The sequence below is a fragment of the Pteropus medius genome, unplaced genomic scaffold (assembly GCF_902729225.1).
Source record: "Pteropus medius unplaced genomic scaffold, Ma_sr-lr_union100, whole genome shotgun sequence".
NCBI classification, from domain to species: Eukaryota; Metazoa; Chordata; class Mammalia; order Chiroptera; family Pteropodidae; genus Pteropus; species Pteropus medius.
This window is the reverse complement of record NW_024348533.1, coordinates 5263238-5276312: the sequence shown is the minus strand read 5'-3', so window position 1 is coordinate 5276312 and position 13075 is coordinate 5263238. Positions and strand designations below refer to the sequence as shown.

The 13075-nt window shown below is 39.5% G+C and overlaps 1 protein-coding gene across 5 annotated transcripts in view; it reads right to left on the bottom strand.

The window, feature by feature from the left end:
• Positions 1-13075, bottom strand: part of RNF130 (ring finger protein 130) — a 110621-nt gene that overhangs the window by 56850 nt on the left and 40696 nt on the right. For all 5 annotated transcript variants that reach the window (XM_039880233.1, XM_039880231.1, XM_039880232.1 and 2 more), the window contains exon 3: positions 11053-11303. In XM_039880233.1, the coding sequence (XP_039736167.1) occupies positions 11053-11303 (251 nt within the window). The remainder of the gene's footprint in view (positions 1-11052; positions 11304-13075) is intronic.

The window sequence follows — 13075 nt, the reverse complement described above, 5'->3', positions numbered from 1 at the left end:
GTTCCTTTCTTCCAAGAGAAACGTGTCCTTCTAAGGAAAGAGCTGGCACTGAGCAGGGAAGGGACATGGTGGGGGTAGGGGGAGAGGGTGACGAGAGACTGCAGATGACGGCCCTCCAGCTGTGCAGTGCGGAAAGCTGCCCTGCCCCGCATCTGCCGCATTCTTATGTGTTCTGAAAGTAGAGGGAAGTCACACCACTTAAATGTGAGCAGCAGAAGGATGTGACCACACTCTATGAAAGGTACTATAGGTACTACAAAGCTTCAAAATAATAATAGGGGAAATAACCAAATAACTCCACAGGTAGGGAAAACGCAATGAATGCTTTGCTGTTGACCTGCAGTTCTTCATATATTCTAGTATCTATCCCTTATGAGCTATGTGGTTTGCAATAACTGTCTTTTAAACAAGAAAAAACCAGGTACCCACAGACCAAATACATTTCTTGTGCTCTTTTTGTGTACTTCCACATATCCACTGACACCATCTTCCTTCTGCCTGAAGGACCTCCTTCAGCATTTCTTATAGTGTAGGGCTGTTGGAGATTAATTCTTTCAGCTTGTATAGGTGCATTTCACAGTCACATATGAAAGATACTCATGATGCATATGTAATGAAAGATGTTGCTCCAGCGTTTCTCACTTGCACTGCTTCCTGTGAGACAACTGCTACTGTCCTCTGTACTTTGTCTGACACCCCCCACCCCCGCCATTTTCTTTTGGGACTCCAATTACATATATATGGCTGCTTGAAGTTGTCCCAGAGCTCATGGATGGTCTGCTCATTTTTTGTGTAATTCCCTTTTCCTCTGCATTTCATTTCGGGTAGTTTCTATTGCTATGTCTTTATGTTCACTAATCATTTCTCTTATACTGTCTAATCTATCACTAATATGTTTATTTTTCAGACACTATAGTATTTATCTCTACAATTTTGATTTTGGTCCTTATTTTTGGGGGGGGGTAATATCTTTTACGTCTCTAAATATTTGAATAGATGTGTGGTACGCAGAGTAATGGGTCCCCCAAAGATGTCCAGATCCTAATTCCTGGAACCTGTGAATATGTTCTGTTACACAGCAAGGGGGAATTAAGGTTGCAAAACAGCTGACTTTAAAAACAGGGCAGATTGTTTAGGTGGAACCAATGTAATCACAAAGGTCCTTGAAAATAGAAGAAGGGCTGGAAGCGGGAACCAGAGAGACGGCGGTGTAAGGACTCAGCCTGACATCGCTGCCTTTGGAGATGGGGAAAGAAGGCCATGGAAAATTACGCGGTCCTGAAAACACCCAATTTCAGCCCAGTGAGACCCATTACGAGTACTCTACCCTACGAATTATGAGGTTTTCTGGTCTGGCAGTCTGGGAACAGGCATTGTTTGCTGTGTACTATGGCTTGGAATCCTTCTGATGGTCCCCAGCCTTGGGGAGTTTCCTCACACACCTGGGCCGAGCAATACTCTGTTGAATACTGAAGGTGGCTGGATCCTCTGCAGACCTCGGGACTTTGTTTTCTCTGTGTACTTCTCTCCTCTTTGATTACTGTGTTTTGTGAGTGTTCTCCACCTTGTTCTCCTTGGACTCTCAGCTCTATCTTCTCAAATAAGCTGGTCCATTTGGGCTCTGCCTTGGTTTCCCCTCTGTGCACTGTGGCCTGCGAACTCTCGCAAAACATTAAGCTGGATAATCCTAGGGCTCATCTCGCTGCTTCTCATTTCTCAGGGATCATTTGCTTTTATGTCTAGTGTCTTGAAAACATTGTTTCATACACACGCACACACAAACACACTTGTTTTTCTTTCCTTTTGAACTGTTTCAGGCAGGAGGGTAAACCAGGCCCGTTATTCCATCTTGGCCATAAGAAGTCGTCTCCATCGTCCATTTTTATGCATGCTATTTTTAAAAGACAAAACTGGGTTATTTGTCCTACATTCTAAATTTGGCTGTTTCCTTCTTGTGTCACTTTACTTGGTCCATTTCTTATCAAATGGTTGTAAGATTCAGGTTCAATTGCTTTGACAAGAATACCTCCTAGGTGGTGCTGTGCACTTCCTAATACCATCTTGAAGACGTGATGTTAAATTGTCCCACTTTCAATATCAAGCATCATCAATGGGTTCATGTTTGGCTAGCTTGATCCGTTCATTATAAAGCTCTATCAGTCTTTCAACTGATTTTAGCATCCATTGACGATCACTATCTAAATATATCATTTCATTAAGGGTTACAAAAGGTGATTTTCTAATTCTATAATTCACTTCTTAGTTGGAATTCTTCCATTAAGAACTTTCCCTCATCAACTAGTAACTAGTTGGGTTACTATGCAAAACAATTTGTACAGAAAAAACAGGATGAATCTTATTAAAAATTCTGATATTTACAATAGCAAGTTGGTCCTCTGATAACCTCCAGTTCAGTCACCTGCTGTATTCCTCCTTTGGTGCTCTGTCTCATCTTTGGATATGGTGAGCTCCTTTAAGATGGCATGTAGGTCCTTTAGTAGTCAACGGCTTCCTTCTTTCCTTTTCCTTCCTTGCTTGCTTCCTTGCTTCCTTCCTTCTTTCCATCCATCCAGTTGTAAATAGTGCCATCTCCTCCCATTTTATTTTTTGATTATTTCTGTATGTTAATTTTATATCCTGTTCTTTTACTAAATCTTTTCCCTGTTTGTAGTAGTTATCCTATCGATCCTTTTGGGATTTTCGACTAGACATTCAGAGTAACTGAAAATAGAGATACTTTTCCAAGTCTTATGTATCTCACCACTTTCTCTAACTGCTTGGGCCAACATCTCCAACATCCTCTTTTGATTCCTGGGTTCTGATTCTTTGGACCAGCAGAACAGCCCATTCTCCCCATTCCCTTCTGTGGAGCTACAGTGCAGGTTGTGCTGCTGCCAGAAGTCTGGCCTGGTCACTCCCTTTCCTGGAGCGCTGGGAGGTGCCATGCTGCCTGTGGGTTTTCCTTTTGCTGTGGTAGCTGCTCTCCATGGGTTTTTTTTTTTTAAGGGAGTGGGAAGATTAGAAAAAATACCACTGCTTCCATCTTGCTCAAATCAGGATTCCACTGAATAATTTTAAATACAAAGTTCCATAATGAGATCTAAATTTTGGTGAATTGAGATCTGGCCTCCTGAGAAGAATAGATGCAACACAGGGGAGACTGGAGGCAGAGAGACCAGGTGGGTCTAGTACTTTGGAGAGATAAAGAAGACCTGATTTATGCAAGGAGTGGTGGGACAGAGAGGACAGGACAAAATCAAGAGAGATTTGGGAGGTAAAACTGACAACGAAATGACTGACGAGGAAGCCACGTATGGCTGTCTCAGCTTTCTAGCTAGGTGACGAGCTGCGTGGGAGTGGCATCATGTTAGATTAAGGAATATCAGAAGGAAAGAGCAGGTGCTGGGGGAAGAGGTGCTCAGCCTTCAGCAAGCCGATATGGAGGCAGGCAGGGCATCTACATTAGACATGTACCACAAATACCTGGATATATCACCCCTTCTGAACTTTCCAAACCTCCTGTAGCAAAATTAAAGACACCTTTTCTGTGTGTTTGATATTGCTATCAGATATCTTCACTGTAATATTTTTCTTTGGACTTAGCTTCCGTGTTACTGCCTTCTTTTGGAGTACCCCTTGAGTTTTAACCACTTTGTCACACATTCCTACCACTTTGTGACAGGTATACACCTCCACTATGATTTCAGTCTCTTACTTGAATCTACCTAAAAGCCACGGTTTTTAATTCCCTGCTTGGTTTTAATACGATTAATGTTCTGCTGACCCTCCCATATCTAAGATGAAGCACAAATTTCTTTTAAGATTATTTTTTATTAAGGCCCCTTACAGTCACCTGATGACAATGCCAAGAAGTCACTGTTTTTCAAGGTGTAGTCTATAGACAAATGCTACAAATCTACCTTGGGCGCTTAATAATAATAGTATGAAATGAGACACTTACAGTAACTAAGATTTATTCAGTATGTAGTATGTGCCAGGTACTGTTCTAAGCCTTTCACATGTACTGACTCATGTAATCCTATCATTTTATGAGAAAGGAACCACATTATTTGCATTTTATAGAAGATTGAGGCACAGAGAGATTAAGTAATTTGCTCTAGATTGAGAGCTGGTAAGTATGTCCTATCCAGACCTCCTCAATTGAACTGGAGGGGAGGGGTGTCTTGGGAATTTGCAGTTTAAGAAAGTGTACCCCTGTCACAAAGGAGGAGAGGGGAAGAGGAAAAGGAGAAGGCACAGGAGAAGTAGTGCCTCCACACGATTCTTGTGATGCTAAGTTTTGAGGTTCACTAAACTAAATATAAACCAACCTTAGCGTTCAAAGCATTTCAGTACTTCTACTCAGTCCTTTCAGTACTTGTGCCTGTGCTCTATTCATTAGGTAAGAAAACTACTCAAGTTTCCACCTCATCACATGCAGAATGTTAGGATGGGACAAAACCACCTGGATGCATCAGTTTACAAAGAAGAAAACCTAAACCTAGAGGGAGCTAAGGTAACCTGTCTAAAATCAGTAAAAGTGCTGGGACCAGAACCTGAGGTCTCCTGGTTTCCGGGCCCAATTCTTCTCTTTCCATTTTAAATGCTTAAAATACTTCCCATAATACAAATGCAAACTGTGTTTAGCATGGTATTGAGTGAGTGGGAAAAAAGCGCATTCTGTAATGCATGCTTTTGAACTTGATTTGTAATCGCTAAGTTTCTAACAAGTTACTTACAAACCATGTTCCTAGAATTTGACTCTCCATGGGTGGATACTAAACACATTCGCTCACGCATGGGGGTCTCTTATTGGCTTGTCAAAAAATATTTCGACAAGTTACTAGCACACTGTGATATCACCCTAAGTGTGTTCAGAACGGCATGACTCAGAGGATGGAAATTACTCTCGTCAATAAAGAATGTAGTAAAGTTTGATTTGCGCGCACCAAAAAAAAAAGACTTCCATATCATAAAATATGAAAGGACACTGATCGTCAGGGGCCATGTTATCTTATTTCACTTGGTTAAAGACACCAATAATACCAAGTGGTAGAAAACAACTAAAAACAACTTATACTGCTTAATCTAACAGGACTGATTTGTTCAAAGCTATATGGTTCACAGGACATTGAGGACAGGTCACGTAAATGAAACTCATCCAAACTCTCCCACAGAAACAGAATTAGGTCTGTATCTGCATAGAGTTGGGCTTTTCTTCAACCATTGGTGACATCTGGTGCTGAGTGTAATTTCCCCCTGATTGAAACTGCCTTGTAGTCTGCACCCTCTCTCATTCACTCTCACATCACTACCACTTTTTTCCTCTGTCTCAGGAGAAGCATCCCATGCATTTCCAAGGTAACCACCTGCCCATGCCATTGGGCCCAGCTCTCCACATAACCTGGCTTTACTAACATTATTTTCCTTCGCTCCTCGATATTTCCCTCTATAAGAGCTCCTTCTCCCTAAGTCTCAACCATCAGAAAAAGTCTTATGTAACTCCACTACCAAAAAACCTGTGATGACTCCTCACTGCTTTGAGAATAAAGTTGAAATTTTTCAGCTTGAGATTCAAGCCCTTCATCTTTTAGTGTCGACGCCCTAGTTCCCGTGCTCCTTCAATTCTCAGGTCCCCTCCCCACCATTCCTGATGCCACTCAACTTGCCTGTCTCTCCTTTCATGTCTCTATGGCTCTGTGGAAAATGATCCCTTTGCCTGACTTTCCTCCCAGTCTCCGATGAAGTCTTTTCATCCTCTGAAATTCAGCTCAAGTGTCACTACGTGAAGCACCCTGACCTACTTAGAGTAATATGCTAAATCTTGAAGATGTAGAAATGAATGTCTTAGAGACACTCTTATTTCAAAGGCATATTTTGTGCTAGAAAAACAAAATTGATCATAATAGTTGGACATAAAACAAAAAGACAGTATTTGCAGTATATTTAAAAAGTGGTAAAATACTTTCTCAGCTCAAATGTCTATTTTCCTTTTCCAGTTTTTCTGGAATTGTTAATCCCTAATAAACACAATAAACACAATTCAATCTGCCACCCAAAAATGAATGACAAAATAAGTCTGTTTCCTTTTTGACTATATAATCTTTCCTTAGGGAAAAATCTTGACAGTATGCACAATATTTCCTCGCTCCTTGCGCCCCCACCCCCCTCCCCAATTTGGAAGGAAAAAGCTTTTGAACCTACCATTTTTCAAAAATCAATGGTACATGCAAAGTATTAGCTTTTCTCTGAAGAACACTCAGTGTTCTCTCACATCCTCACATGTAAGCGCATTCTCCAACTAGCTACCTTACAGGATAAAAATGGGCAACATAAACATTGTGTTTTGGTAATCCTGAGATATTTATAAAGCCTAAGAATATTGTATACACATTTTGGCAAGGAGCTTTAAAAAGTTTTAACTGTATGCATAGTCACAGGGAATTTTCATAAGAGGACATTCTAAAGTCATTAGGTTGTGAAATTTTTTCTATCTGCTCTATTCCTCAACATTAAAAAAAAAATGTATTGTTCTTCTGGGGAGTCAAACTTGACTATCTTGGGATTAAAGGTGTAATATTAACCATGTAGTGTGAAAGTTTACATTTCTCAAAAATACCTCAAGTACCCTTTTGATATAAACATAACAAACATCCATTTTCTTGTGTGACATCACTATCACTGACTTATTAGAAGGTGACATTTAAGTGTACCATCAGCAATCATCTGAGCTGTCTGTGCCTAATATTGTATTTAAATGTGTTATAATAGTTTTTCAGGAAGAGCAAACCATAGATCCTTAACAGCATACTAAAAAGCCAAAGCATTAGATTCTTATTTCACTTGTAAAATGGTGTCAGTTGCGTACATCATAGTGTGCTTAGAAAGTTATTTACAAGAGGGGTCCCTGACTCCTGGGGCCATGAACTGTCAGGGGTCCATAGCCTGTTAGCAACTGGGCCACACAGCAGGAAGTGAGTGGTGAGCAAAGGAGTAAGCTTCACCTGTATTTTCAGCTGCTCCTCAGCACTAACATCACCACCTCAGCTCCACCTCAGATCATCAGGCATTAGAGTTTCATAGGAGCACCGGCCCCTGGTGCCAAAAAGGTTGGGGACCGCTGATGTACAATATATGACTCTCTTTGGTAACATATTCTGCATAAAAAACTGCTTGCTGTATGGGAGAAAATGAGTCTCCTTAAACTCACTGTTTTTCCTTTGCTAATAGTTTTGGCTTCTCTTTTAAAATAGTCAAAGGTTTCAACCAGTTGAATTGTTGCCACTGTCTTATTAAACTTTAATAAGCTAAGCTTTTTAAGCCACATAAAAATTTCATCATGCATTTCTCAACCTTAGGAAAAACGGAAGGAGGAAAAAAGGTCAGAACATCACTTTCCCTACAGCAGTGTCTGGAGAAGAATGCTTTGGAAGCCTGCACGCAGTCAGCCACAAAGCAAATGCTAGGAAACAAACTGCCATTTGTGGCCTGTGCCAGATGGTGACTGCGCTGACTGCTGCATCACACACGGGCCCCACGCCCGGTGCTAATTAAAGCACTACCGTCAAACGGCAGGCTCCTGGGACAAACCATCTGCTTTTTTTCTAAAGTCCTTGAGATGCTACATTTGACCCATCATTACAAGGTTTTCTTGTCAAGAACACCATTTCAGAGCAACTCCTGACAACTATACTTTTAGTGTTTTATAATGGCAATATATTTTTTAAAAATCTTTTTCTTAAAAAGGAGTACAGCATGCTACTTAGATATCTGAAGTTAATAACAGGAGGAACAGATGAGAATGCTGAGAGGGGGGACTTGGCTCTGGGACACAATGATTAGGAACAGGAAAAGAGTGGGCAAAGAACCAAACCTTGTGGTACTATTTCTTTTAAAAAATCAAGTTCATGTATTATATTGGCTAAAACTTTTAATTTCAAAAGGGCAACATCACTGAATAAAGAGAGTTGTTTAGAAAACACTTCAAGGCCCTTCATTCTAGTGCCCTTCAAGCAGTGGAACAGCTTCGGCCGACATCTGTTTTCTTCAAACATCATTAGGTAGAATTTGCCAGGTGCTTTGATGATAAGTATACAAATGCTGTCGTTTTGTTAGTACCGATATGCCTCTGTATTCCTCCCTTTTGTTAGAACTTGATTTCATGTCTATTCATTTTGTCAAAAATCGTGTAAAACTGATGCATTCTATTTTAAGAGTATACATTTGATTTTTTACAGGTATATATAATAATCTTTTCTATGGAACTGGCATAGTTTTAGATCACTTAACACTTTCATCTAATGGTCCTTTATTGCTTTGATCACCTATGTCCAAGTCAAAAATCACGTGAGATGCTCCAGGGACTTGCAGTTCTGCCATGATGGAGTAGCCCCACTCCTCCTCAATCTTCCCCCTTATGCCTAAAACCCCTGGCCCTAACACAATGAACAAGCACAGTGAGTCTCTGAAAGGTGGAAAGAAGAGGTGGGCTGCCAAGGGTCCCTGAGACCTGAGGAACACAGGCTAGTGAATCCTTGGGCTCCTCAGGACCGCTCTCATTCCAGACAACGTGCTGTGGGACCCTCCAACCTGCAGGAACAAAGGAAAAAGAGAGGCCTGCTTCTTCCAGCCAAAGTACCAGGAAGAGCAGCTTGTACTTGTCCTACATACTTGAGCAAAATAATAAGCCTCAACCTAAACTCGCACTTTATATAAAAATTAATTCAAAATGAACCATGGACTTAAATGTGAAATGTAGAACTCTAATAAAATATTTAGGAAAAAAATGAAAATCCTTATGATCCAAGGCTAGGCAAAGAGTTTTTAGATTTGACAGCAAAAGCATGACTCAAAAAAGGAAAAATTGATAAACTAAAATCTCATCCAAATTAAAAATTTTTGCTCTTCTGGTAAGAGGTTGAAGAGACAAGATACAAACTGGGAGAAAATATCTGCAAATCACAAGTCCGATCTGGAATGCATAAAGAACTCTCAAAACTCAACATTAAAAAAAAGAAAGAAAGAAAAACAAGCCAAGTAGAAAATGGGTAAAAGACATGAATGGACATCTTACTGAAAAGGATTTACTAATGGCAAATAAGTGCATGGAAAAATGGCCAACATCAGTAGCCATTAGAGAAATGAAATAAAAACCACAAAAGAGATATTATCACACACCTATCAGAATGATGAAAATAAAACATAGTGACAACATCAGATGCTGTCAGGGATGCAAAGGAACTGGATCAGGGAAATGCTTCTAGTGGAAATGTAAAATGGGAGAGCCACTTGGGAAAAGAGTATGGCAACTTCTTACTAAATTAAATAGGTGCTTTCCATAATAAACCGAAATTGCACTCCTGAACATTTATCCTAGGGAAATGAAAAATCACGTTCACACAAAAACCTGTACATGAATGTTTAGTCACTTTATTTATAATGGCCCCAAACTGGAAACAATTTGGTTGACCAAACGATAGTATATCCAAGACATGGAATACTACATACAGGACTGGTATTCCTGACAAACATGCATATAACCTACATGTAATCATGAAGGAACAGCAGACATCAAACTCGAATAAAAAACAACTGTACCTCTATAACGTCAATGTTCTGAGACAGACTGAGAGATGTGACAAGTGAATGCAACCTATAATCCAGGGTTTTCTTTGCTGTAAAGGACACTATTAAGACAATTTTACAAAACTCAGAAAGGGTTTATAGATCAGACAATACTACTGTTATAAGTGTTAGTTTTTTTGATTTTGTGAATTGACTGTGGTTATGTAAGACAATGTTCTTGCTTTTGGAAAGTACCCAATAAAGTATTTAAGGGTAAAGGGGCACCATATCTCAAACTTACTTTCAAATGGGTAAAAAAAAAAAAAAAAGTATATACACATAGAAAAGGAAATGCTAAAATGTTAACAGTTGGAGAATCTGGGTAAGGAAATACTTCATACTATTCTTCCAATTTTTCTGTAAGTCTGAAATTATAAATAAAAATTCTAAAAAAATTTAAAGGTATACAAGATACTACGCAGAGCCTGGTATACATAAATATTCAACAAAGGATAATTTTCAGATATTTGATACTGATTTTCAGATGAAGAAACAAGCTGAGAAGCTAAGTGAACTGTCAGGAGGAACCACGGCAAATTAATGGGAAGATTGGGATCTGAACTCAGATCCTTGTATATTCTGTACCAAAGTCTGTGCTCCTTTCACTAGAATGAGGAAGGATGAAAATTTCAACCCCCCATAGGGATCTGGGTGAATTCTGTTTAAGGAGAGGTTGGTATTATATAAAAATTGGCTTCAAATCACTCTCTAAGCAATTCACTTCTTAGTTTCCTACAAAAGAAGTCTAGGACTGTCACAGGACCTAATACCTCAAACCTGGCTCTTTCTTGTCTACAGCACATCAACCAAGACAAATAACAAACTGACCAAACCCTATCTGCAGGCCCTGTGCTTTAGGCAGCACCTAGTCTTTCCTGGGTCTTTACTCATTCTTCTAGAGTCCACCGAGCACTCAGACTTTGCTGGTCAGTGAAATTCTAGGATGGCTACCTAGGCACAGCTCTTCTATTGGTCCATCCCCACCTCACCAAGGGCTACGCTTAGACAGAATCATTTATTTTTAATTGATTTATTTTTTCTGAATAGATAATACATAGTTCAAAGGTTATATGAAACAAAAGAGTATATAATAAAAAGTCCCCCTCCGACTGACAACCAATGTTACCAGTTTAAAAATGCAACTTTGTGGTATTTCTTCAAGTTACTAGAATTAGCTAGACCACATTATGATATTAAGGTAACCATTTATCTAGAATATTCCAAGTGATCTCTGTTAATTTATAAATTTCCCCATGTAAGCATTTAAAATATCCTTAAAATATGTGCGTAGGTATATTTTCAACATATTAAAATGACTGAAGGTTACAACTTTAAATGAAAAAAATATTTGCATTAAGTATGCTCACAGCAGATGTTTATGAACTCTATGTTTGGTAAGCATCAATCACTAGAGTGCTAGCAGCTCACCTGGTTCCTGTCGCGTGCGTTTGTGTACCTAATCTTCTGAATGAAGTAGAATATGAGCCATGCTGAAGAAATAATCATCAAAACAATAAAGGATATTGACACGAAGACTAGAGAGCCTCGGCTGAAGTTCTTTGGTGGCATTCGAGTCCCGACAGCTATTGTCATTTGTACAGAGATGTTTTTCTCCAGATAACTCAAAATATCCTTACCCCTCAATTCTGTAATCATGACGGCAATAATATCTCCAGTGCCTGTAATGCAAAATAAATAAATAAATATATATATTCAAGCAACATTTAAAATTTATAGCAACGTCAAATACTACTTAGAAAAACTACTACAATATCTGCTAATGGCAAGGGTTTGCAAATTCAACTTTTCAAATGAAATGAAGTCACAGCTGGATGTGCTGGCACCAAGTGGGAACAGGAATTTGTTGTGTAGTATTTAAGATTTAAATAGATTTAAAGCATAAATGATTGCAGTGTTAAGAGCCATATTAACTTGTGCTACCACTACATTTAAAAAACAAATTATTAAATCAGCCAAATGTGACAACAGACGGTACAAAACATATTATACAGCAGTAAAAATGTGATAAAATAATGGCGGTAAAACTTTTTCCATTTTAAAATGTTCTTTAAAAAGTCCTAACTCTTTAAGTCATTTATAGTACAAAAATTGGTACTTTTTATACTAATCACTCTTAGAAACATTTATGGAGCACCTATTGTGTGTAGACCAAACACGACGAACAGAAAGAGAACAGGAAGTGCAGTTGTATACTAGCACTGAGAATCAGGACACAAATCTGATAACTGAGTTGCAACAGCAAAATGTCAATGGCTTTTCTTAAGTCCAGCTGAAACTAACTTTGGTCCCATGTCTTCGCCTGACTGAAGAAAGGTTCCTTACTAGTTCACCCCAGAACACTTCTGGAAATCAAACCCTTCCTGACACAAGTCCAAGCTTCAATAGTCTGGACTACTTTGGCATCGAAATACTCCCAGCTTCTAACAGCTGTCCAGAGGCTCTGCCATAGCCAGACAGTTGGAGTTAACTATAAGAATGTTCTGAAGATGCTCTTCTGGTTACCTAGTTCTCCCACTCACATAATTGCCAGAGGCTGTACTACATACAGTAAGGTAAGTGATCGCTTTCCCAGGGACAGCATGAAGTTGCGATTCCTTCTTCCTCCTCCCATTTTCTTAAGGAAAAAGAGAAACTGGGACAGATCACACACACACGACACATGACAACGGTCTGTGGTATAAGATACCAGGTATGGCTATAAAGTAACTGAGACGGATCCCACACACAACACATGACAATCAGTCTCATTGCTTTATAATCACACCAGGTACAAACACGGATTTAGAAATCAGTTCTGAGGCTCCCTCTTGAAGACTCAAGCTGGAAAAGGAGCAGGGAAGGCTGCACAGGTAGCCAAAGGAACCGACCCATGCAATGTTATTCATTCAAAGAATACTAAATGAGCACCACCTAATTTCAGTTGGAAAGCTGTTCGGGAAAAGCAGCATTTAATTATTTCAACCATTCATTCAACAATTTTTATTGAGCACATACTATGACCAAGGCTTCTTAATATCTACATTTCGAAGAGAATGGAAATTACCTGCTGTGAAATAATTTTAAAAATATATATGTGTATATACTTATATACTATGGTCTCTGCCCCTGGTTCCTGGCACAGGGCTCTTAAAACCCTTGAGGTTTCCTAAGCGATAAGCATCAGGAGCATCTTTGTCTTTGACCTTGGTTCCTGACATAGAGTTACTAAATCCCATGGAATTTCCTGGGTGACAGACAGGAGCTCCTTTTATTCTAATGAGGCCTCCCTTGGTGGGCTCCTGGATGGCTTCAGGATGGATGCTGGTCACCAGTAAGACTGAGCCATGATGAGAAACTTGAACTTTCAGTCCCGTCCCCACCATACTCTGGGGAGGGGAGGACTGGAGACTGAGTCAATGATTGATCATGCCTATGTGATGAAGCCTCCATA